At 44.8% G+C, this 25,561-nt stretch overlaps 3 protein-coding genes across 3 annotated transcripts; 1 reads left to right on the top strand and 2 right to left on the bottom strand.

The window, feature by feature from the left end:
• Window positions 1-200: 200 nt before the first annotated feature.
• Mrpl20 (mitochondrial ribosomal protein L20) lies at window positions 201-5,556 on the bottom strand. The gene is made up of 4 exons (XM_052178416.1): window positions 5,424-5,556; window positions 5,175-5,285; window positions 2,174-2,251; window positions 201-561 (listed from the first exon to the last, which is right to left on the bottom strand). The coding sequence occupies exons 1-4, from the start codon at window positions 5,508-5,510 to the stop codon at window positions 388-390; spliced, it is 450 nt and encodes a 149-aa protein (XP_052034376.1). The 5' UTR covers window positions 5,511-5,556; the 3' UTR covers window positions 201-387.
• A 10,867-nt stretch (window positions 5,557-16,423) lies between these two features.
• Window positions 16,424-17,727, bottom strand: Ankrd65 (ankyrin repeat domain 65). Its single transcript, XM_052178418.1, has 3 exons — window positions 17,543-17,727; window positions 16,923-17,457; window positions 16,424-16,798 (listed from the first exon to the last, which is right to left on the bottom strand). The coding sequence occupies exons 1-3, from the start codon at window positions 17,725-17,727 to the stop codon at window positions 16,424-16,426; spliced, it is 1,095 nt and encodes a 364-aa protein (XP_052034378.1).
• Window positions 17,728-21,237: 3,510 nt separating this feature from the next.
• Tmem88b (transmembrane protein 88B) lies at window positions 21,238-24,062 on the top strand. The gene is made up of 2 exons (XM_052178419.1): window positions 21,238-22,580; window positions 23,389-24,062. The coding sequence occupies exons 1-2, from the start codon at window positions 22,317-22,319 to the stop codon at window positions 23,632-23,634; spliced, it is 510 nt and encodes a 169-aa protein (XP_052034379.1). The 5' UTR covers window positions 21,238-22,316; the 3' UTR covers window positions 23,635-24,062.
• Window positions 24,063-25,561: the final 1,499 nt, after the last annotated feature.

Here is a 25,561-nt window from a genome sequence, read left to right as displayed (position 1 = left end):
CAGTACTTAAAGTAGACCAACTGGGGGAGGGGTGATACTACTACCCTACTTTAAAAGGAAAAGGAGCATGAGAGCTGAATCCTACTACTACCATTCAGTCTTTCCCATAACAGGCAGCCAATGAGGGCAAATCGATGGGCAGTATAGAAGCTTTAGATCCCTAAATGTGGATTACTTGATGCCAGGAAATGACTCACAAATTCAATACTACAAAGGCTTTATTTATACAATCTTTACAGAACAGTTTGGGGCTGTGTCACTGAGTAAAAACCTGTCGTCTCAGGCCTGTTACTAAAATGTAAATAAATACAAATCAGACTTACTGGTGACAATCCTCTTGACCTTGGTCCTAGCTTGTTTATAACAGTTTCTATAGCACTGCAGCCTTCAGTGGTACTGTACCACTCTGGAAAAGATACCTTCCGGCTCCTTTCCATCTCCCAAAGCTGCAGCAAATCCTTCCTGCTGCCTCCTCTTAGCCAAAGCAGCCAAAGATTTAAACGTCTTTGGTTCATAGATGGCCAGGTCCACAAGTACTTTCCTGTTGAGCTCCACCTGGCACTGAAAAGACAAAGAACCACAGCCTATAGTAAGCATCAGAAACCACTTGAGAAAACTAGGTATGGTGGCACATGCCTTTATTTCCAGCACTGGAGAGCCATTGACAGGCCTGTAAGTTCCAGGCCAGCTAAAGAATGCCCTATCTCAAAAAACAATAACAAACCAACAAAACGAAACTACTTCAATATAATACAGGAGATATCATGTTGGAACAGACAGGAGGAGGCAGCCACAAGACCTCTACTGAGTCTAGAGTAGCCAGTCACACTCTACTAGTGTGAAACACTTGGGAACTGTGGGAAAGGCACAGCAGGAACATCTTGCATGGAGAACATAGCAGGATTCTGTAGGATAAATATGAGTGAGGACACGGAAGGACACTGCTAGAGGTTGTAACATGAAAGAGCCAGCAAAGGCCCAGGTCCCGTGGTTAGGGTCAGTGGTCGCCTGGGCACTAAAACTTCTGGCCTCGGCTAACTCTTTACTGTACTTTAGAGAAATATAAACTCATTAATCTGTGACTTCTATCGAGTAAGACTACAGGGTTGACAGACGCAGGTGATTTCAAGGTGAGGCTCTGGCTCAGAAGAGAGGCTATAAGCCTGGGAGCGTAACTGAATGGTAGAAATAATATGTATAAGGCCCTGGGTTTTAACCCTAGCAAAGATGACACAAGTAACAGGTGATTTCAGAAAACAAGAAGGGGAATGGGCTGTGTATATTAAATACTGTTTTCAAGCACTGAGTCGACTCTACTGTGTGACATGTGACTGATTCTTTCCCCCTCCCTCCCTCCCTCTCTCCCCCGACCGCTTTCCCCCAAAGTCTCTCTATTATGTAGCTCTGGTTGTCCTGAAACTTACTACCTAAATCATGCTGGCCTCAAACTCACAAAGATCCATCTGCCTCTGCCTCCCAAGTGTTTGGACTAAAGGCATGCACCATCACACCCTGAAGACCTGTGACTTTAAATTTACTTTCTGAACTTCAGGCCCACATAAGTAAAATGGAGGATATAATATTGCCTCAGATCACCCAGAGGACCCTTATAAAGCACTAGAACCATGTCTGTGATAAAGTGGAAGTGGAATGCCCACTACTGGACTCTTTGAAAAGAAAAACCATGGGCAGCTAGAGAGACTGCTCAGCAGTTAAGAGCACTCACTCCTCCTCCAGAGGACTTAGATTGATTCCCAGTACCTACATGGCAGTTTACAATCATCTGTAACTTAGGGACCCAATGCTCTCTTCTGGCATCCACAGATGTAGTGCACAGACATACATATAGGCAAAATGACTTCTGTACATAAAAATATAAATAAGCAAACAAACAAAAAGCCCCCCCGAATTCTAAAATTAAAATCAGTTTTCTCCCTCTTCCCTTTAATTACAGACACATCCACATTGGCAACTGTATGACTTGCTCTGCTCACAGTATGCCAAACAATTAACAGGGCCTGTTGAAAGCAGGTAGGTTGTCAGAACTTCACCCAGAAAGTAGTTTAGCATACAGCCCTAGGCACTAATGTTTACCCCATGGACTACTACCAGGCTCACATCTGATGGCATGATTCCTTTACACACCCAACACCTTGATAAGGTTTCAACTTACCTTAATTAAGTTACTAATAAATGCAGGGTACTGTAAGCCATGTTCCTGGGAGGCAGCTGTAATTCGATTAATCCAGAGCTAGAATTAAAGCATTGAGATGTTTAATACTGATTTACTTTCTTTCTTTCTTTTTTTTTTTTTTGAAACTGGGTTTTACTATGTGTCTTTGGATGTTCGGGAACTCACTATGTAAATCAGGCTGGCTTCAAACTCACAAAAATTTGCTTGCCTCTGCCTCTCTAGTGCTGAGAGTAAAGGTCTGTACCACTACACTTGACTCCAGGATGGTTTGATATTCATTTCTGAATGTTGCATCTGTATCTTGTTTATAGCAAAGGTTCTGACTGCACTAAAAAGTGCTTATAAAATAAGAAGAAAAGATGCTTCTTCTCATGAAAACAGGCTTTTAGAAAAAACAACAGCAAAGGTTCATCTATTTCATACAGACAAGCTCTACTATGAATCACAAGCAGGCAGCATTCGAGGGGTTACAGCCAGCCCAGGTTACATACTGATGTCTTGATGGTACAATCCTCTAATCCCACTCAGGAGGCAGAAGAAGGCAGGTCTCTGTGACTTAGAGGCCAACTTGGTATACATTGCAAGTTTCAGGATACCCAGAACTACACAGTAAGATCCTATCTCAACAACACAACACAAAACACAAAAAGTAAAACAAAAAGTTCCTTTATAAATGAGAAACAAGCCAGGCAGTGGTGGCACACTCCTTTAATCCCAGCACTTGGGAGGCAGAGGTAGGCAGATTTCTGAGTTCAAGGCCAGCCTGGTCTACCCATTGAGTTTCAGAGCAGGTAGGGGTATATGGCGAGATTCTGTCTGTCTGTCTGTCTCTCTCTCTCTCAGGTAGGGTATATGGTGAGATTCTGTCTCTCTCTCTCTCTCTCTCTTTTTTTTTTTTTTTTTTTTTTTTTTGGTTTTTTTCAAGACAGGGTTTCTCTGTTGTAGCACTGGCTGTCTTGGAACTCACTCTATAGACCAGGCTGGCCTCAAACTGGAAATCCACCTGCCTCTGCCTCCCAAGTGCTGGGATTAAAGGCTCACACCACCATCACCACCACCACCAACTGGTGAGATTCTATCGCAAAAGCAACAAACAAACACAAACAAACAAACAAATAAAAATACAGGCAGACAGGTAAAGCTAGGCCTGGTAGGGTAGTTCTGTAACTCCAGCCCGAAGTACAGCTGAGGCATGACTACAAGCCTGGGCAAGAGCATGAGTTCAAGTTGAGCCTCAGAAAGCTTGCAGACCAGGTACCCTAGCAGGTTCATGTCCCAATTAGAGTCTTCACCTCAAAAAACAAAAAAAAAGGTGATGGCTGAGGAATTACACTTCAAGTTGACCTCTATACACCGCACATGCATATAAAAATGACTGGGGATATAGCTCCAAAATTCACAGGCCACAGAGATGGTTCACATTACTGTGCAATCCTGTTGACCCGGAACACAAAAAGGTGGATGCAGTAACATACACCTGTGATCCTAGCACTCCTATAGTTGAGCCAGAACTTCATGGGCCAGGAAGCTTAAAGTACAGACTACAGTAGGAAGAGCAAGGCAGATTCTGCCTCAACAAGGCAGAAGGCAAAAACAAACTCCTGAAAATAACCCTCGAGCCTCCACATTTGAGCATTTGCCTGAGTACATGCACACACAGAGAATCCATGCCCAGCATGTTCAAGGCCCTAGGTTCATTCGATCTCAGTACTGCCTTCTTCTCAGTCAAAACAGACAAGGAAACCAGCCACTACAAACTATTTGTATGTACCAATAAGACAAAGACTGAGTTTCTGTGGCAGACATAGAAACACAGCAAATTCAACTCCATGAAGGGTTGGTTCTTAGAAGAGCTGGCTTGATTGGATTAGTAGAGTCTGTTCTATGCACTGATAAACACCTTAACATCTGTCTGGAAAGGCATAGACAAATCTAGAAGAATGAATCAAAGTGACTCTTGCCAGAAGATGAGCAACTGTAGATTTCTTCAGTATATGTGCCTCTGTTCTTACACATTATAGATATCAGTAGGTTTTGTTTTTGTTTTGAGCTTTTTTGGGGGAGGGGAGGCTCTTTAAGCATTTTTTTTTCCCAGATAGGGTTTTTAAGCATTCTTTACAAAGGTACAGTAGTCCCTAAAGTTACTGTATTAGAATCCCTGGAAGTTTGTTAACACAAATTGTTGGGATCTCTTTCAAAAGCCTGATTCAGCACGTTCAGAGTAGATCCTTCAAAGTAAGTGTGTGCATTCCTAAAAAATCTCAGGCTGACCAGGACTGATCCAGGCCCTTATCAGTGGCAGCAAATGTTCACATCCAATAAATGTGTTCACAACACTACAGTACACTTTGGGCCTGAACAAATCACCAGGTCCCAAGGCAGCACCACTCTACCCCAAAGGACTGTGCAGCTGAGAACAGAACAGAAGCCCAAAACAAGATCCACACAGGGAACACAATCAGCATGCTGTACCCACATTCAGGTTAGCGATTTTTTAAAAAATTTGTATACATTTGGATATGTCCTGTGAGGCTGTGTGTAGGTGGGTGCACGTGAAGACCAAAATGGGTCAGATCCCTTGGAGCTAGAAGTATGAAGTATAGACTGTTTTGAGTTGATATAGACCAGCATGTCCTCTTATCTGCTGTTCCTTTAGGGAACACTTTCTTACTGTCAAGGTCAGAAATGACATTTCTTATGGCCGTTGACTTAGCTCAAAAGTATTTACAAGAACTATGACCCAGGCCACAAGTACAGCTTTCACAATGACAGGAAAACATCACATAGCTTTTTTTCCCCAAAGATGTAAAGGGAAATCCCAAAGGATGAAAGCCAATGTCCTGTGGATACAGAAGGCGAAGCTCCGGGGGGGGGGGGGGGGGGGCTGAGCTCCTGAAGCCCGGTGAGGAAGAGAGCCTAGCTCCAGGGAGATGAAGGACAAGCTGGGGATTAGGGTCGGGCTGCCAGGGGCAACGCTTACGGTCCTCAGGTTCCGCTTCTTAAGTCTGCGGGACTTCGTACACTTAACGAAGGCTCTGGTCACTGCCCTGACTGCCAGCCGGTAGCAGCGATTCTTCCTTCCCCTAAAATGCTGGGTGAAGAAAAAGAAAGAAGGGTGTCCGGATGGAACGTGGCACCTCTCTCTCTCTCTCTCTCTCTCTCTCTCATACACATACACACACACACACACACACACACACACACCTCCGACCCCGACATGCGCACTCACCCGAGCGTGTTTCAGCACCTCCTGAACCCGCCAATAGCGGTCAGTGAGGCGGTTCCGCAGCCAGAGGCGCGTCGTAAGGAAGACCATGATGGGCTCCAGAATCCCGAGGAGCAGCCATAAGCACTTCCGGGTCAACGGTCAGTAAGGCCAGCCCTACCGGATGTGTGTGAGCACTGCCTTCCGGCACGTCTCTAGACTCGCTGCCGGAGTTCCGCTGTGCCAGATGGTCCGCACGCGGGTGAATGGTTAGAGCTGATATCTTAAGCTGGAGGGGCCATGGTATGGTGATGAAGTTGACGGAAATCAGACTTACAGAAACGATCAAAGAACTCTTGTGTGGGAAACGATCGACCCAAAATGAAAGTAACAGAAATTAAATCAAGTAAACCCATTCTAAAGACAGCTAGTCTGAGTCCAGGCTCAAATGAACAACGGTATCTACTCTCCTGAAGATGTGTCCTGGGGATGAAGCCCACCCTCCCGCAGGTACAGAAGGCCAAGCTCCGGGGATTGGAGGGCTGAGCTGCCGGACTTGTGGTAGATACAAGCACTACCGAGATGAAGGAGAAGCTGACAGTCAGAGTGGGACTCACAGTCAACTCTTAAGAACAGCAGAATTTTGGGCTGGAGAGAAGGCTCAGTGGTTAAGAGCACAGACTGCTCTTCCAGAGATCCCGAGTTCAATTCCCAGCAACTACATGGTGGCTCACAACCATCCGTAATGGGATCTGATGCCCTCTTCTGGTGTATGTCTGAAAAGAGCAATGGTGTACTTATATACATAAAATAAATACATAAATCTTAATAATAAAAAAAAAAAGAACAGCAGAATTTAGCTAATTCGTCAGCTTTACTCAGAACTCGGACTAAGAAGTTGGCTACCAAACCAGATGGTGGCAAATGCCTTCGATTCCAAACACTCAGGGGGCAGAGGAATGTGCATCTCTTGAGTTCAAGGCCAGCCTGGTCTACAGAACAGCCAGGGCTACACAGAGAAACCCTACCTCAAAACACCAACCTTCCCCCCGCCCCCCCAGAAAAACCAAAAGTTATTTACAGGAGCTTCAGAAAAGGCTCAGCTACAGTTCTAAATGATCTGTCACCTTTTTCTGGCCTCCTTAGCCACTTTGAACACATGAGGTGCACAGATAGGCATGCAAAACACCCACGTACATGGGATTTAAAAAAAAATACTTTTGGCATGGTGGTAAAAGCCTTTAATCCTAGTACATGGGAAGGCAAACACAGGATAATCTCTGAATTGCAGGCCAGCCTGATTGACATAGAGAATTTTAGGAGAGCTGGGGCTACATGGAATGATTCTGCTTCAAACAACACTAGGCTGGTGGTGGCTACTTTAATCTCAGCACTTGGAGGGCAGAAGCAGGAAAACCATGTCTCAAAAAGGTAAATCAACAAAAACAAACAAAAAAATGAATGTATATTCATGTGGAAAGAGAGAGGGGAGGTGGGAGGAGAGAAAATGAACAGAAAGCAAAAAGAAGCCAAACAGTTCCTTTTATAGCAAGCCAGGCCTACCTAGAAGGTAGGATAGAAGGAATGATAACAAATGGTGGTGGTGTGGCGGATGGAGGCCCACACCTTTAATCCCAGCACTTGGGAGGCAGTGGCAGGTGGTTCTTTTGAGTTTGAGGCAGTCTAGTCTACAGACTGCTCAAGACAGTGAGTACAAGACAGCCAGGGCTCAGAGAAACCCTATCTCAAAAACATCAAAGTAAACAAATATCTGTCAGGTTCCAAATGGGGAAGTAGACATGAACTCTCACCGCCAACCAAGAAACTATCTCCAACTAACAGCTGCTCCTAAAGGAAAAACAATTTTTCCAGGGAAGTCTTAAACAGTATAAAAACCACATCTTAAGGTAGGCCCCATGTCCAGATGGCTAACAGAAAACACATTCAAAGGTATTTTGGCAGAATTTTTGTCTCATATTGTTTTGTTGGGCATTTTTAACAAACTTTACCGTTCTTTTGCTTATATATTATTATTTTTTTAAGATTTATTTATTATGCCGGGTGGTGGTGGCACATACCTGTAATCCCAGCACTTGGGAGGCAGAGGCAGGCAGATTTCTGAGTTCGAGGCCAGCCTGGTTTACAGAGTGAGTTCCAGGACAGCCAGGGCTACACAGAGAAACCCTGTCTTGAAAAACAAAACCAAAAAACAAAACAAAACAAAAAAATGTATTTATTATTATATCTAAGTACACTATAGCTGTCTCCAGACACACCAGAAGAGGGCATCAGATCTCATTACACATGGTTGTGAGCCACCATGTGGTTGCTGGAATTTGAACTCAGGACCTTCAGAAGAGCAGTCAGTGCCCTTAACCACTGAGCCATCTCTCTAGCCCCTGCTTATATATATTATTGATGATAGGTTATTTCTTCACAGGTGAAATGAGTCAATTCAAGTCAGATTAGAACATATTAAAGGCAGGTTTATTGGGACGCTGCTCTTGGTGAATTCACTGGCCCAAAGGATTGAGAGAGAAGAGGAGTGGCCAAAATGCCTGACTTATATAGGAAGGAGCCTCTGATGGAAGGGCAGCCCAGCCCCTGGACTGGAAAGTTTAAGGGTGGGGGCAGGGTATGCCAGGTAGGGACTGAGGGATGCTGGGAGAACCTGGAGGCCAGGTCTGCTTTGATACGTAAAATATACACCCGAATTCCCTGTCCCAGGGTCTGAAACCAAACAATTATGGTTTCTGATTTTGAGTTTATATCGGTTTTGTTTGTATAAGTATGTCTCTGAGTGTTTTTCATGCTCTTTTGCAGTTTCTTTTGGTTTTTTCTTCATTTTTTCAATAACTTATTTTTTGTATTCACTTTACATCCAGATGGCAACACCCCCTCCTCCCAGTCCCACCCTTACAAATCCCTCCCACTATCACCCACTCCCCTTGGGTACCACCCAACCCTAGGACATCTAGTCCCAACAGGACTAGGTACATCCTCTCCCACTGAAGCCCAACCACGAAGTCCAAGTAAGAATGCCAACAGGAAAGGGATCCAATGGCAGGAAACAAAGTCCAAGTCAACCCCTGTTCTACTTTTTAGGGGAACCACATGAAGAGCAAGCTTGCACATTTGCTACAAATATGTAGGGTGCCTAGGTCCAGTCCTTGCATGCTCTTTGGTTGATGGGTCAGTCTTTGTGAACCCCAATGGACCCACATTAATTGATTATATAGGTCTTAAGGTGTTCTTGACTCCTCCAGCTTGCTAAGTTCTATCCCCAACTCTTACATAAGACTCCTGAGTTCTGCCTGATGTTTAGCATCTGTTTCCATCTGCTTTTGGATGAAGCCTCTCAGAAGACAGTTGTGCTGGTTCGTGTCTGTAAGCATAGCAGAGTATCATTAGCAGTCATGGGTGGGGGCGGGCTCTTTCACATGGATGGGGTAGGTTTCAAGTCATTAATTGGCTGTTCCCTCAATCTCAGCTCTATCTTTATCTCTGCACATCTTGTAGGCAGGACAAATTTTGGATTGAAGGTTTTGTGGGAGGGTTCATGTCCCACTCCTGCGTCAAGACTCTAGAAATCCTGCCTGACTACAGGAGGTGGCCACTTCAGTGTCTATATCCCACTCAGGTAGGAATACACATATATACATATACTATATATATATTTTTTTTTTTTTTAAATGAAATAGTCAGGTCTAATGGCAGAGGCCTTTAAGCCAAATACTCAGAAGGTGAATGCAGGCAAATCTCTGTGCATTGGAGGCCAGCCTGGTTTACATAGTTAGTTCTAGGCCACCTATGGAGACCAGTGAACTCCTGAAAATAAAGAAATAAAACAATTAATAAAAACAAATATCTGTATGATATATTATTAATAAGTTTGATTTGTAGACTTACTTCATATATTTTGTTTTTGTTTTTGTTTTGAGACAGGGTTTCTCTGTGTAGCCCTGGCTGTCCTGGAACTCACTCTGTAGACTAGGCTGGCCTCAAACTCAGAAATCCACCTGCCTCTGCCTCCCAAGTGCTGGGACTACAGGTGTGCGCCACCATGCCTGGCAGACTTACTTTATATATGTTGGGGTTTTTTTGGTTTTGTTTTGTTTTTTTCGAAACAGGCTACCACCACCTGGCTACTTCATATATGTTTATGAACTAATAACAATGTCATACAGGATCTACTAAATGTGTTTAGAAAATAATAAGCTGGGGCTGGAGAGATGGCTCAGCGGTTAAGAGCACTGACCAGAGGTCGGGAGTTCAAATCCCACCAACCACATGGTGGCTCACAACCATCTGTAATGGGATTGGATGCCCTCTTTTGGAGTGTCTGAAGACAGCTACAGTGTACTTAGATATATTAAATAAATCTTTTTTTTTAAAGACAATATTGCCAGGTGGTGGTGAAGCACTCCTGTAATCCCAGCACTCTAGGAGGCAGAGGCAGGCAGATTTCTGAGTTCGAGGCCAGCCTGGTCTACAAAGTAAGTTCCAGAACAGCCAGGGCTATACAGAGAAACCCTGATTCAAAAAAACCAAATCCAAAAACCCAAAAAAACAAAACAAAACAAAAGACAATATTAAGCTGCATTAAGTAGAATTTGGCTAAAGGAGTGCTCAAGGATGAGTAGCATATTAACTAGAGTTTTTAGAAACTGTAGAAAGGAAAATTACTTCTAACATAATTAAAATGTATGTTTACTGGGACTGTAGATATGGTGCAGTAGTTAAGAGTACTTGTTTTTACAGAGGACATAAGATCAATTACCAGTACCCATATGGTGGTTCATAACCATCCACAACTCCAGTTCCAAGAATCCAACACCCTCTTCCAGTCTCCAAGGCTCTATATGCAAATGGTGTACAGCCATACAACCACACACAAAACAATAATTTTTTTAAATAAAACATTAACTTAGGCGGTGGTGGTACAGGCCTTTAATCCCAGCACTTGGGAGGCAGAGGCAGGCAGATTTCTGAGTTCGAGGCCACCCTGGTCTACAGAGTGAGTGCCAGGACAGCCAGGACCTTGTCTTAAAAAATAATAAAAAATAAAACATTAACCTTACTGTAGTGAGAATTCTGGAATTTTGTGCATCTGTGGGCTCTCCCACCTGTTGCAGAATTTTCTCTGTCCAATCACATTAAGGCAGTGGAAGGCCTGTGATTGGACAGGAAAAGGGAGGCAGAGCTAGGAGTTGGGGAGACAGACAGGCCACAGGAGGAGAATGGAGGACAACTGAGATGGCTTTGGACGTGAACCTGCATGGCATTTACTAGCCACAAATAGCTATGTTTTTATTTTGGGATAAAGCTTTTATCATTATCAATTGGCTCTAAAATTATTTTATTGGCATCTTGTAAATTGTAATATTATTTATACATTAATATATAAATGGTTAACTAAGCATTAAGAGTCTTTTTTTTTTTTTTTTTTTTTTTTTTTGGTGTTTCAAGACAGGGTTTCTCTGTATAGCCCTGGCTGTCCTGGAACTCACTCTATAGACCAGGCTGACCTAAAACTCAGAAATCTGCCTACCTCTGCCTCCCATGTGCTGGGATTAAAGGTGTGTGCAACCACTACCTGGCAAGCATTCTTGATTCTACCGAGTAATTAGGTGGTGAGGAGGCAGATCATGGGGTGTGTGGGGCGTTGTGTGGTAGCGAGATGAACTCGGCGCCTCCTCTGGGCCCCCTCCACCCCACCAGAGAGATGGCTAGTGAGGGACCTCCAGAGAGATGGCTGGGCAGGAGGGAGCCCTGTGCTGCAGTTAGCAGGAGCACAGGAGTGTGCTCTGGCATTGCGGAGGGTTAGCAGGTCATTTTTTAATATTTCCCGTAACATCCCCAGCATCCAAGTTCCCTGAAATAATGACTCCAAGACTCTTATATATGAATAAATGTTTAGGTCAATAGCTTTGGCTCCTTTCTACCACGTCATAACTCAATTTTCCTATTTAACTAATCTAAGTCATGCCATGTGACTAGTTACCTCTCCTTCAGTTTCATGCAACCGTCTTCCTCAGAGTTCAGGGTGAATCCTCCCCATGCCTGACTCTATTCCAGAATCCTGTATCTGTACCAGAACTTCTAACTCCCTATGTTGTTCCTAAGCTGACAGAACAACAGCATTTTACTGACAGGTGATGCTTCTATACATTGCACACAAGTTTCTCTGTACAATTTTAGTTTCTTTAAAAACACAGACATATATGTGATTTTCTTTTAACCCCAGGTGTGGGATTAAGGGACTGCTTTGGACTGTCTGCAGCATCTAACTATGATTTGCCTCGTGCTCTAGCAGAGGCATGATTTTGCCAGCTACAGATAGTTTCTGTGATTGTGTGACATTTAGAATTCCGGGAACTTTTCAGAGTATATAAATGTTAGGAGCCCTAGAGGCAGGGTTGGTGGTTGGTGGTCATTGTGGTTTATTAGTAGTTATGCTCAAATAAGAAACAAGAAAAAAAATTAGATTCAGGGATCTCTCTCTCTCTCTCTCTCTCTCTCTCTCTCTCTCTCTCTCTCTCCTCTCTCTCCCTCTCCTTTCTCTCTCCTTCTTTCTTTCCTATCTAGTGATAGAGGGTAGAACCAGGGTGGATAAAGGGTGGGAAAAGAAGAACTCACGAAGAAGCAAAGGTCAGCTACACTTTATAGAGATGGGCAGTGGTAGTACAAGCCTTTAATCCCAGCACTTGGGAGGCAGAAGCAAGTGGATCTCTGAGTTCCAGACCAGCCTGGTCTACAGAATGAGTCCCAGGATAGCTAAGGTTGGCTTGAAAAACTCAAAACCAAAAGAGGAAAAAGGTTTTATTGCAAATATGTTTCTGTTAAGATTTGTTCACTAGCAGGGTTGGACAGGTGAATCTGTAATGAAGAATACTTTCTGCTCTTCCAGAGGATCTAGGTTCAATTCCCAGCCCCCACCCACATGACTGCTCACAATTTTCTTTAGCTCTGTTCCAGGGAATTCAATGCTCTCTTCTGACCTTAGTGGTTCCTGAAAACATTAACTACACAGACATGTATACATACTGACAAAATACCCATACACATAAAATAGTAAAATAAAAATAATTTTGTTAAAAAACAAAGATTTGTTCACTAAGATTGGCAGCAATTGGTTGCTATTCCCATAACAAAATGAGACAGCCCTGTCTCACAGTTGCCCATTGGGCCCATTACCATATCAAAGAGCATGGTTTTATGGGACAGTTCAAAGGGACAGAACTGGATAAGGGCCACCATTAAGTCCTGGTTCTCTTATCCAGATCATAATTCTGCGAGGCAGGAAAGATGACCTAGTTAACAATTGTCTGGGAAAAGAAGCCTGGTCTGTCTAGACATAACTGTGATAATAGTTTTACATTATAAATCTCTCCACTTGTCCAAACAACCAAACCTTGGAACTTCTGTTGCTGCAAAACCTGTTTAATTTTAAGCTCAAAGTATTACTTGGAGCCATGAAACTATATAAGCTGGCTGGATTTATGCATTACCCAGAAAAAGTCATACACTATTATTTAAAAGGTGTTCCTCATTATCTCTAAGTGCTATAGTAGTTTTTCACTGAGAAGGCATATTAATTCCAAAACACCCAGAATCATATAAAATTTTTCTCTAGTGAAAAAGAGTCATGGTGGGAAAAGGTTAAATAGACTTGACCTTGCCTAGGGTCCATATGCAACTTTTGCTAGATATCTTTTATAGCTTTTCTTTCTGTACAGGAATCAGTCCAGCTGATTTATTTACTGCCCTTGAAGAGCTTGTTTGATCTCTCTCTCTCTCTCTCTCTCTCTCTCTCTCTCTCTCTCTCTCTCTCTGTGTGTGTGTGTGTGTGTGTGTGTGTGTGTGTGTGATTTTTTTCTTGATGTCTTTCATTAACATGGGATTCTTGAAGAGTTCAGTCCAACAATTGTAGTCTTCCATCTGAGTTTACCTGTTCCCTCATGCTTAGAATCAAGTTGTTTTGTTTTGTTCTTATGAAACAGGGGTATACAGTTTTGACCTAACAGCACAGAAATTATATTGTGTCCTCAGTATCTGGCAATAGAAATCTGTGAATTCAGTCAATTGTAAAAACATTTGTCATGTTAGTCCTTATCTCCTGATAAAGAAACCTTTAAAGCATAGTGCATAACACCCTTAGAAGAGGAAAGGAGATGGGGGTCTGTTAGAACATCACAAACCTAATAGTTCTGAAGCCAAGAAAGCCCAAGAACAAGGTGGTGTGTTGGGTGGAAGTGAGCAGTTTCCATGACTTTACTAGCTATGGTAGGCAATTGGGTAACAGATGCTATCTTGCACAAGATGTTTAAGCAACACTTCCTTGGCATTTTAAGATGATGTAAATGTTCTGTCCCTCATCAGATTCAAGCACAAAAATTTGAATATTCATTTTCTGAGTTTTCCATCCCTTCCACATTTGCTTGGCATTCTACTTTAAGAAGAGTTTTCTGGGGCTAGAGAGATGGTTCAGCGGTTAAGAGCACTGACTGCTCTTCCAGAGGTCCTGAGTTCAAATCCTAGCAACCACATGGTGGTTCCCAACCATCTGTAAAGAGATCGGATGCCCTATTCTGGTGTGTTTGAAGACAGCTACAGTGTACTTACATAAAATAAATAAATAAATCTTTAAAAAGAAGAAGAAGAAGAAGAAGAAGAGCTTTCTGTGCTAGTTGTTGGAGCACACACTTTTAATCTCAGAGCTTAGGAAACAGAGGCAGATAGATTTCTGTAAGTTGAAGACCAGTTTGATCTACTATGAGAATTCCAGAAAAGTCCAAAGAAATTTCCAAACTGGGCATAGTGATTTTTTTTGGGGGGGGGGTGTTGAGACAGGGTTTGGGCATAGTGATTTACATCTGTAACTCTAGTGCTCTGTAGTTCAAGACAGGAAGTTTGCAATGGGTTCCTGCCAGCCTGATCTATAAAAATGCCTAAACTACCAGCATGGGCTTGTTCTCTGACTTGCTCTTATTATCCCTTTTATTCTAACCTGGGTTCAGCTACGTGGTTGGTTTCCTCTCTTCATCTTCTTACATTTGTTTCCTCAGCGTTCCGGAGTGAATCTCCCCCTTGCCTCTTGCTATTTCCCAGAATCCTCTCTATCCATGCCGGATGTCTCACCACCTGTTTCCTGTCTCAGCTTGTTGGCAATATGCTTTTTTATCGACAGGTGATACTTATAAGAGGTTCTCTCTACAAAGCTAATGGACTACTAAGTTAATTCCAAAATGTTTCTATGATTCACAGATTGCTAGTTCTAACACAGAGGTGGGCAAGAAATAGCTAGCTATTCAGGGGCTAAAGCTAGCTTGAGATAAAGTAATCTGGACCAGCAACGTTCCAGCAGCTCTACATCATTGCAGTTCTGTCAGTCAGCCTTTGAAGGTACACACAGCCTTCAAGGAGTTCTCATTAACATTGCATGCTAAGCAAGCATTTTGCCAACGGAGCCATGTTTATAGACATGAAACTATGAACCAGAAGTCACTTCTTTCAAGTATCTTATCACAGAGATAAAAAAAAGAAAAGAAACTAATGTGAAAGACAAATATAAACAGAACATCTCCATGTACAGCAGGGGTAAGGGGGAACCCCCACAGTGAACAGACAGAGGTGGAACCATGAGGTTTTAGTCAAATCTGTTGCCAAGACTCAACCCCACCAGTATGTATGTAGAGGAGGCTAGCGCTGAGAACTTATACTCTTCAGGGCAGATATCAAGCCACCATTGACACCTTCTCTTTCCAAGAAGAGGTGGTCTCTCTCCAAAGAAGGAGGAGTCAGGAGTCTTCTTGTCCTGTTATGGCCAAAAAAGCTTGGCTTCACAGAAGGAAGCTCAGGGATGGTAGGGGCTGTGGCTGTCAGTGAACCAACAGGTTAACTGCACCAATAACAACCATAATTTACTCCAAGAATTCAGGGACTAATAGAAGGAGGCTTTAATAATGGGTTCTGGCTAACACCCAAAGAGACACCACTCCTCAACAGAAATTCTTTGCAGCTTATGTAGATTTTGAGCTATAACATTTCGTGTGCACTGTCATCTGTAAATCTCATTTAGGTTCCAGGACCAACTTACATTTTAAGCATTTAAACATGTTTTTTAAAATTAATTTATTTTTTTACACTCCATATTTTATCTCCCCCCCATACACCCTCTGACTATTCCATATCCCATACCTCCTCCCCATGCCCTGTCTCCATGTGGATGTCCCCACCCCCACCCCACCTGACCTCTAAATTCCTTGGAGTTCCAGTTTCTTGAGGGTTAGGTGCATGCACCCAAACAATGGACAGAAGTGGCTGATCCCTGTTGTTGAATTAGGGAAGGCTGAAAGAAGCTGAGAAGACAGACAACCCTGTAGGAGGACCAGCAGTCTCAATTAATCTGGACCCCCGAGATCTCTCAAACACTGGACCAGCTGATATGAGGTCCCCAACACATCTAGAGGACTGCCAGGTCTGTGTTCATTAAACATGTTTTACAGAGCTGGAATGGCGAGCGTGAACATTTTGAACAAATGGGAGGTTTACACAGCAAAAAAATATTGTCGCAATTATTTCAAAATAAGCCAGTTTTTAAGGTTTTTTTAAAGATTTATTTATTTATTTATTATATGTAAAGTACACTGCAGCTGTCTTCAGACACTCCAGAAGAGAGAGTCAGATCTCGTTATGGATGGTTGTGAGCCATCATGTGGTTGCTGGGATTTGAACTCATGACCTTCGGAAGAGCAGTCAATGCTCTTAACCGCTGAGCCATCTCTCTAACCCCAGTTTTGTAAGGTGCTAATCAGGGTTATCTGGCAGAATTATAATCCTTTTGATAGGAGACTATAATATAATGTGTAGCAATCTTGGTAAACAAATCTTAACAAAAAAGATATTCTCTATAACCAAACTCTTAATTTTGTTAGAAGTACAGCTCTATGTTTCTTATCTTTCTGTAGTTTCTAAGAAGATTGGTCAGTACAGGAAATCAGGCAGTGCCTGGAGCAGACACCCTATGGGATCTGGGCCACTTCACCCCACTGTGTCCTCAAGGTAGAGTTGGCTCCTCGGCTCAGCAAAAGCGTCACAGTGGCGCTGTGGCCACACTCAGCGGCAAGGTGCAGAGGAGTCTTGTGGAGCCAGCCAGCAGCATTGACTTGTGCACCCCTGTCCAGGAGATGGCTGACAACGTCTACGTGGCCTCGCTGAGCAGCATAGTGCAGAGGGGTGAGGCCCAGAGAGTCTCGAGCATCCACTTCAATGCCCTTAGCCACCAGCAGCTGTGTAACACGTAGGTATCCACCAGTGGCAGCTCTGTGGAGTGCAGAGCGCTTGTTCCTGTCCCTGATATTTGGGTTTGCACCATGACCCAGCAGCACCTCAATGTCCTGGAAAAGAAAAGGAAGAAGACGGGAGAAAGGGCCTATTACCTTGGTCCTATTACCTTATTAAGGGTAGGGGATGAGGCCCTTTGACTCTGGCATAGTCATTGCAGATGAAGGCTGGACCTACTTGGTGGTGGCCTAAGCCAGCTGCCACGCCAAGTGCAGTGGCTCCTGTACTGTCCTGGGTGTCCACCTTTGCCCCCAGTGTCAGGAGAAGCCTCAACGCTGATGCACTTCCAGCTATTGCCGATACCAGCAGGGCACTGTCCAGGTCTACGTTGCCTCCGGCAGTCAGCAGCTCCAGCACTGGAAGTTGCCCACAAGCCGCTGCCCAGTGCGTGGCAGTCCAACCTCTTACGTCTTTCACATCAGGGCCTGGACCTGGAGCTGCCATGAGGCATATAGACAGTAGCGTACAGCCCAGAGCAGCAGCCCCATGCAGGGGTGTGAGGCCCGTTTGAGAGCATGCAACTGCTGAGGCCCCACGTCGCAGCAATAGTTCTGCCACGTTCGAGTGCCCATGCCAGGCAGCCTCGTGCAATGGTGTGCGTCCTGTGTGGTCTACTGCACCTGCTGGAGCCCCACGCTGCAACAGCAGGCGGACCAGTGGTGCGTGCCCTCGCATCACAGCCAGATGGAGCGGAGTCCTACCTGTGAGATCCCTGTGGGGTGCGAAAGAAGTCATAATACTGCCCAGACGTTCAGCCCCAGCCAGAGAAAGAGTCTAGGGCTAGTTAGGAAGCTCACCTCTCCTCCACACTGGCACCTTGCCTTAGTAGCTGCATTACCAGGCTGGGAGCACCCCACCACACTGCCTGGAACAGAGTACTCCAGCCCTGAGATGTAAGAGGTCCCTCTGTCTTGTCTGCTGGGGCCTCTTCCCAGACTAGCTTCATCCACTGTAGTTCCTGCTCCAGCCTGCTGGAATCCATCTGGGGGGAAAGTAGGAACCTGTGTCCACCCTAAGGGCCCTGGCTGGTTCACCTTACCAAGTGTCTCTTGTCACCATGTCACCATGCCATCAGGAGGACCCAGATATCCTTCTGCAGGGCTGTGGCTTCCAATTACCTCCAGAGTGGGCTGGTGCAGAAACTCTGTTTTCTGGTTGACTCTGGTTCTCTCTATTTTATTTCTAGTCTAACCTCATTCTGGGAGGCCAGAATGGGAGGTGAGAGAGTGAGCAAAGGACTACTGCTTCCTTTTGCACCACACGGAGACCACCAGACACTGTTTATTTAGTAATCTGAAGGGAGTCTATGCCTGCCAGGTAGCTCCCCTAGCCTGAGCACCTTGTCCCTTGCTGACTACTAAAGCTCTTGGCAACACTCCCAGGAAGAAAGACCAGGCCAGGTTGGGAAGGACAAGTAGGAGCATGTCCTGGATGACAGCCCCTCCTTCCTCACTTCCTCTCTAAGTAACACAAACTTTAATATGTTCTGACTTGCCCCCTGGTACCCTGAGACCTACCTGCCCCCACTCCAACCTGGGGCTGGAACCACCTCTCTTCCTGGTTTCAGACAGGGTTGGGGAGGGGACACAGTACAGTTCTATCCTCCTTTATTTTAATTAATTTATTAATTTTTCATATATGAGTACACTGTAGCTATACAGGTGGTTGTGAGGCATCATGTGGTTGCTGGGAATTGAAATCAGGACCTCTGCTCGCTCCAGCCCAAAGATTTATTTATTATTATGTGTAAGTACACTGTAGCTGTCTTCAGACACACCAGAAGAAGGCGTCAGATCTCATTGGGGATGGTTGTGAACCACCATGTGGTTGCTGGGATTTGAACTCAGGACCTTTGGAAGAACAGTCAGTGCTCTTCCCCGCTGAGCCATCTCACCAGCCCTCTATCCTCCTTTCTAATAAGATGCTTTGGAAGAGGAAAAGGTTTACCACAGATATCTGAACAGTGGGGTCGGGAAACATCTGGAGAACAGGTTAATACAGGCTAGTGCGGGCCAGGAAAGGGAAGAGATGTCTGGGTTGGAAGGTACAGAAGAAAGCAAGGATGCTTCTGGAACACAGCTGCTAAGTACCTGTCTGGAGGTAGAAAGGGGGCCTGTAGGAACAAGGCATTCATGTGTGCACTTGACTCTGGGCCTGGAACAGAAAGGGCAGGGTTGCCCACCTGGCCAGATTCTAGATGTGGGCAGCAGGGCCTTGCCAGCTGACCCCAATAGCTAGGTCCTGTAGTTCTCTGGAGAAGCCTGTCCAACAATGGGTAACACAATATGGATCTGTCCATTTAGCTCCAGCTATCCAAAGGATGAAGTGTCTCAAGAGACATATTTGGACTCGCCACAGCAGCCCTTCCAAGTGGTACAAGGAAGAGTCTCCAAATAACTGTGTGAAGGGCCACTGCCTCTCTCTGAGGCCCTGCCCAATGGATCTCACCAGTCCATTTAGATGCCACTTCCCAGGGGCTTAGAGCCTAACAGCCAAACTGAAGAAATCTTTGCCTCTGACCCTGTTGTTTCCATCTTAGCACTCAACAGAAGCCTGTCCATTACTTTTTGTTGTTGTTGTTAGCTGGATTTTAGTATTACACACCTTTAATCCCAGCACCTGGGAACAAATATTTTTTAATTTGTGTGTGGTTGGGAGTTGTGTGCCCAGAGGAGGTCTGATGACAGCATGCAGAAGCCAGTTTTCTCCTACCAGGTTATAAACAAGCTTGCCTGCAAACACCCCTACATTTTGGACCATTTCACTGGCCAAAGTCTGTTCATTTTAAATGGCTGTCTTTCTCTTCTAAAGGTAGATGCTCCTTAAGAAGCAACAAGAAGCAAAGATCTGGACTGACATAAACATTCATGGCTCTGAGAGGCAGTATTGTTGTTGTTTGTTGTTTGTTAAGTAGTTGTCTCAGGGTTAATGCTGTGAACAGACACCATGACCAAGGCAACTCTTATAAGGATAACATTTAATCAGGGCTAGTTTACAAGTTCAGAGGTTCTGCCCAATGGATCCATTATCATCAAGGCAGGAATATGGCAGGACCCAGGAGCTGAGAGTTCTATATCTTCATCTGAAGGTTCCTAGCAGAATACTGACTTCCAGGCAGTTAGGATGAGGGTCTTAAAGCCCACACCCTCAGTGATACTTCAACAAGGCCACACTTACTCCAACAGGGCCACACCTTCTAATAGTGCCACTCCCTGGATCAAGCATATACAAACTATCACAGAGACAGGCAGATTTCTGAGTTCGAGCCCAGCTTGGTCTACATAGTGAGTTCCAGGACAGCCAGGGCTACACAGAGAAACCCTGTCTTGAAACCCCCCCCCAAAAAAAAAAGAAGAAAGAAAGAAAGGAAGGAAGGAAGGAGGGAGAGAGAGAGAGAGAGAGAGAGAGAGAGAGAGAGAGAGAGAGAGAGAGAGAGAGAGAAAGAAAGAAAGAAAGAAAGAAAGAAAGAAAGAAAGAAAGAAAGAAAGAAAGAAAGAAAGAAAATGTCAGGGGCTAGAGAAATGGCTCAGCATTTAGGAGCTCTTGTTGCTCTTACGGAGGACCATGGTTAGATTCCCAGCATCTATAAGGTTGCTTACAACCTGTACTGACAATTTTGGAGTTTTGGTTTCTTTGAAAAACACAGAAATATTACAAGATAGTGTTTTCATTTTGATTCTAGGTGTAAGTATATGGAGTTGCTCCATAGGAGATGATTGTTGTTGTGCTTTAACAGGGGTGTGGTTTTTGCCAGGTGTGGATAATTTCTGTGATCGTGTGATATTTGTAATTCTGGGGACTTTTCAGAGAGTATATAAACGTTAGGGTCCTGAGAGGCATAGCAGGTGGTTGGCTGGTTGGTGATGGTTGTGGTTTGTTATACAGGTTCTCCAGCAACTAGAGCAGGGCTTACCTGACTCTGTTCCCTGCCTATAGATCCTGTCCCCCTGTCCTATGTAGCCTCAGTGGGAGAAGATGTGATATATATAATATATATATATATATACATATATATATATATGTATATATATATATATATGAATGTGTGCTTAATAAGGAGATAATTTACAACACTTAAAAGTTTTGGGGGGTTGAAGAGATGAAGAGATGGTTCAACAGTTAAGAGTACTGGCTGTTCTTTAGAGGTCCTGAGTTCAATTCCCAGCAACCACATGGTGGCTCATGACTGTCTGTAATGGAATCCGATGTCCTCTTCTGGTGTGTCTGAAGACAGCTACAGAGTACTCATATAAATAAAATAAATCTTAAAAAAAAAAAATGAGCCGGGCAGTGGTGGCGTACGCCTTTAATCCCAGCACTTGGGAGGCAGAGGCAGGCAGATTTCTGAGTTCGAGGCCAGCCTGGTCTACAGAGTGAGTTCCAGGACAGCCAGGGCTACACAGAGAAACCCTGTCTCAAAAAAACCCACACACACAAAAAATGCTGGGCAGTGGTGGCACATGCTTTTAATCCCAGCACTTGGGAGGCAGAGGCAGGCACATTTCTGAGTTCAAGGCCAGCATGGTCTATAAAATGAGTTCAGGACAGTCAGAGCTACACAGAGAAACCCTGTCTTGTAAAACAAAAAAAAAAATGGGGGGGATGTATTTATTTTACTTTATGGGTATGAACATTTTTAAAAAAGATTTATTTATTTCATGCATGTGAGTACACTGTCACTGTCTTCAGACACAACAGAAAAAGTCATCAGATGACCATTATAGATATTTGTGAGTCACCATGTGGTTGTTGGGATTTGAACTCAGGACCCTCTGGAAGAGCAGTCAGTGTTTTTAACCACCTGAGCCATCTCTCCAGCCCGGGGAATGAACATTTTGCCCCAGTGTATGTATGTGTACTGCACGTATCCCTAGTGCCTGTGGAGACCAGAAGAGGGCTGGTTCAGTGAACTATATGCACCCATCATCTGAAAGGCTTGTTGTATACTTCCATTGATTGGTTGGATTTAGTTCAGAGTAATTGCAACTGTTGTTAATTAGGTCTCCGCTATCTGCCAGGTACTATCTGCCATAAGCACTAACTGTACAGCCTTGTCATCCTGTGAATCGCTCCACAACATGAAGTCACCTGGTGTCAGATAAGGGGAAGTGCAAGGGCTACGGCAGGGAAATGAGTTGATAATTCACCCCTAAATAGCAGCTATTGATAGGGCTGCTGTCATAGCCAAGATCTGTAAAATGAAGCCATTGTTTGGGAGAACTGGAAGATGGGAAAGGGTGGGCTGAGGGGAAGGAGGGCCCCAGTGCTTAGATGGGAAGAGCTCTGTAAGTCCTGACCAGAACTAATAGGAGCTGCCTGCCTTTGCCTGGCAAAGAGGCCCAACAAGGTAGCAGGGGAAACTGTGGCAGAGGTGTAGCCCTGGAGACTGATCTAGTCAGTGCTAGACTAAACTGGACAAGAGTCTACTATCTGATGGCTAGAATCTAGATGTGAACTAAACCTGGGGAGGGTAAAAAGATCTCTAGTCTGTGCCTACAGCGGTCGGGGGTTAGTCCTGCTGAATACCAGTGTGATCTTGAGGAAAACATCCTTCAAGGCCCACGGCAGGACATGAGTGAGCAGGAAAGAGACACGGAAGAGGATGAAGGCGTCACCTCAGACACAGCACCCATGCTACCCCAAAGAAGGCCTACTGATTACCACATCTCAGTCCTGGCACCTATCCTGGCTACCCGAGGCCTCAGGACCCTGGTGCTGTCTGGCCGGGCTCTAGTTGGGTTCCTGCTTCATCTGCTGCTACCTGGGACAGTCTTCCTGCTCGTGTTGCTGCCAGCAGCTGCAGTTGTCTACCTGGGATTCCTATGCCACTCAAGGGTGAGCAGTATCCATTGGTTAGTCCCGGGGAAGTGTGAGTTCTGTGGAGGTTCAAGTCCTTGGGATTGAAGGTGAATCTACCCCCTTTTAGACCTGCCCCTTTGTAATCAGAGACATATATATCTTCCTCTTTTGCCAACACTCCTTCCAGCTGCAGTCAAAGAAAGGCTCTTTGTTACTCAGGGAACAGCTGTCTTGCTTCCCCCCCCCTCCCCCCGCCTTAGCTTTGTACCAGGAGGCACCAGGGCCTGGTCAGTGAGGTTGATGTAGAGATAGGAAAACAGTCAGATTCACCTGTCCTCAGTGCCTCTCCATTCCTCATACCCCTCCCTGTCACACAGACATACAGCCCTTCAACTCTCTTAACCTTAGCTAGGCTTTCCCCATCCATGGCTTGATCTATACATAGATGGCCCCTATATCCCTTTCTGAAGCTTATGGAGAGAAACGATGCTGGCTGGTGACAGTACAGATGGAGCTCACTATCAGCTGTCAACACAGGTAAGGGACGTGGAAGGCAGCGCTTATGGAGACAAGAAAACTGGGTTGGGAGAGCCAGGGAGGTTCTTTGGCCTTTCCTTAAGGAACCCCCTAACACACACCCAAGCACGCACAAGTGCTACCACCAACTCTCTTGGTTCTGTTCTCACATTTCTGTCCAGACTCCACCTCCAGGCCTCCCAGCCCTACCCTTTTCTTTCTGGACTCTACCCTGAGCTCTAGGCTCAGCTAGGTTCTCCAGGCCTCCCTCACCACTACTCCACTCTAGTGCTTCCCTGCTTGACTGCACGGCCTCCACTGTCCACAGGTTCATCCAGCTCCGGGTCCACGATGCCGAGCGCTGCTCTCAGACCGCGGCTCCGCGGCGCTCATTGTGTTCGGATTCCTCTCCCTGCCGCCACTTTTGGTGCTCGCCTCCGCCACTCGCTCCCTCCTGGTCCGGCGACTACGCCCAGTACTGCCTACCCCCGACCCGGGCCGCCCGCCCAGGAGCAGTGAAGATCTCCTGGCCGGCCACCCAGACGGGGAGAAACAACTTTGCGCTTGGGTCTGACGCCTCAAGGTCTCTCCGTGTCAAGAACCTCCCGGTTCTCTTCCCTTGACCCCCATAAAGTGGATGACTTGGACAGCTGCCTTGGGGCTCTGAGCGCAGTGCTCGAAGTCACCAGGAGATGGCAACCCGGTCCCTCAGAAGAGGGAGAAAAGGTATCCCTCGAAGAAAAGCTTATGCCCTCCACCCCCTCCTGTGGTGAACAGTCAGCTTTGCCGCCATCTATGTGCCCCACAAACCACGAATAATTCTAGAAGCTCCAGTGTAGCCAGTAGCAACCAGACTTCAAGACTCACTCATCCTGTGGAGTCAGCTGAGTCTTCCGAGGTCAGCAATGACCTTGTCCAGGACAAAGATCAATTGGATCCATGGTCAAACTATTACCAAAGCAGGTTTGAAATAGAATGAGGGATCAGTGACTCAGTGTAAGTGCAGGGTTAGCATGTTGTTGTTGTTGTTAATATTTAATTTATTTTTATTTCACGTGCTTTGATGTTTTGCCTGCATGTGTGTCTATGTGAGAGTGTCATGAGCACTGGAACTGGAGTTACAGATAGGTGTGAGCTGAAATGTGCGTTCTGAGACTTGGGCCTGTGTCCTCTGGAAGAGGAGACAGTGGTTTTCTAAAGGACCCAGAGCCATCTATCTCTACAGCTCGTAGTACTCCACTTGCACCAGGATTGGAGCTCATCTTCTGATCAAGGTTCTTTCTTTTGAGACAGGCAGCAGAGTAAGAGCTCAGTTTACAATATGAGTAATTTTAAGATTTATCTTCATATATGGCATGCTACTGTTTTACTGACATGTTCCTATGTATGCACAAATATCATCCTCTTTCCCCTCCCTGTCTCCTATCTTCTCCTCTTCCTGGGACTCATACTTACTAGAACTAGAATATCTTATTTCTTTTTACTTTTATAGAGTACCTTATTTATTTTTATTTTTAGTAGTTCTGGGATAGACTTATAAATGTTAGGCAAACACTCTGTCACTGAGCTATATATCCTTAGCTGTGGATATATTTTTAAAATTTAAATTATTTTTAAAATTTATTATTTTTGAATTTTATTTGTAGACCAGGCTAGCCTTGAACTCAGGGAATCTGCCTGACTCTGACTCCCAAGTACTAGGATTAAAGGTGTGTGGTACCATCCTGGGTTAAGCCTTGAGCATTTTAATTCTAAAACAGAATTCTATCACTTCTGCTACTGAGTGAGCCCTCCAGATCCCCTCCCTCAAAGCCCTGGCAATTTATTTATTTAATTATTTATTATTATTACTATTATTATTATTTTGGTTTTTTGAGACAGTAGTCCTGGCTGCCCTGGAACTCACTCTGTACACCAGGCTGGCCTCGAACTCAGAAATCTTGCCTGCCTCTGCCTCCCAAGTGCTGGGATTAAAGGAGTGCGCCACCACGGCCCGGCTTTTTTTTTTTTCTGGTTGCTTCTTATTGTTTGTGTTATTACTTTTTTTTTCTTTTTCTTTTTCAAGACAAGTTTTCTCTGGGTAGCACTGACTGTTCTAAAACTCACTCTGTAGATTAGGCTGACCTTGAACTCAGAGATCTGTTTGCCTCTGCCTCCTGACTGCTAGAATTAAAGGCATGTACCACCACTTTCCAGCTTGTTATTAGCTGTGTGTGTGTGTGTGTGTGTGTATGTGTGTGTGTGTGTGTATGTGTATGTGTATGTGTGTGTATACATGTATGGGTGTGCATATGCCACAATGTATGTATGTGAGAGTCAGAGAGGACAACTTTTAGGAATTGTGGGTCTCAGGGATGGAACTCAGGTTGTCAAGGTTGGTAGCAAGTGCCTTAACACTCTGAGTCATAAATCTGGTCCCTTGGTTTAGGGTTTTGCAATGTTTAATTGTTGGCAGAAGTGGGGATGTTTAAGACATATTTTCTTGTAAGCCCAGCAATATA

The sequence above is a fragment of the Apodemus sylvaticus genome, chromosome 3 (genome assembly GCF_947179515.1).
Source record: "Apodemus sylvaticus chromosome 3, mApoSyl1.1, whole genome shotgun sequence".
In the NCBI taxonomy this organism is placed as follows: domain Eukaryota; kingdom Metazoa; phylum Chordata; class Mammalia; order Rodentia; family Muridae; genus Apodemus; species Apodemus sylvaticus.
This window is presented reverse-complemented; position numbering and strand designations above follow the sequence as displayed.

Excerpts from the sequence above, each read along its gene's own strand:
- Mrpl20 (XM_052178416.1), bottom strand. The coding sequence starts at position 5,510 with ATGGTCTTCCTTACGACGCGCCTCTGGCTGCGGAACCGCCTCACTGAC. Across the intron at positions 2,252-5,174 it reads AGAAGCGGAACCTGAGGACC|CTCTGGATTAATCGAATTAC; the intron begins GTAAGCGTTGCC and ends CTTTAATTCTAG. Across the intron at positions 562-2,173 it reads TTATTAGTAACTTAATTAAG|TGCCAGGTGGAGCTCAACAG; the intron begins GTAAGTTGAAAC and ends TTGTCTTTTCAG.
- Ankrd65 (XM_052178418.1), bottom strand. The coding sequence starts at position 17,727 with ATGGATTCCAGCAGGCTGGAGCAGGAACTACAGTGGATGAAGCTAGTC. Across the intron at positions 17,458-17,542 it reads GGTGCCAGTGTGGAGGAGAG|GGATCTCACAGGTAGGACTC; the intron begins GTGAGCTTCCTA and ends CGCACCCCACAG. Across the intron at positions 16,799-16,922 it reads CTGGCTTAGGCCACCACCAA|GACATTGAGGTGCTGCTGGG; the intron begins GTAGGTCCAGCC and ends TTTCTTTTCCAG.
- Tmem88b (XM_052178419.1), top strand. The coding sequence starts at position 22,317 with ATGAGTGAGCAGGAAAGAGACACGGAAGAGGATGAAGGCGTCACCTCA. Across the intron at positions 22,581-23,388 it reads GATTCCTATGCCACTCAAGG|GTTCATCCAGCTCCGGGTCC; the intron begins GTGAGCAGTATC and ends CACTGTCCACAG.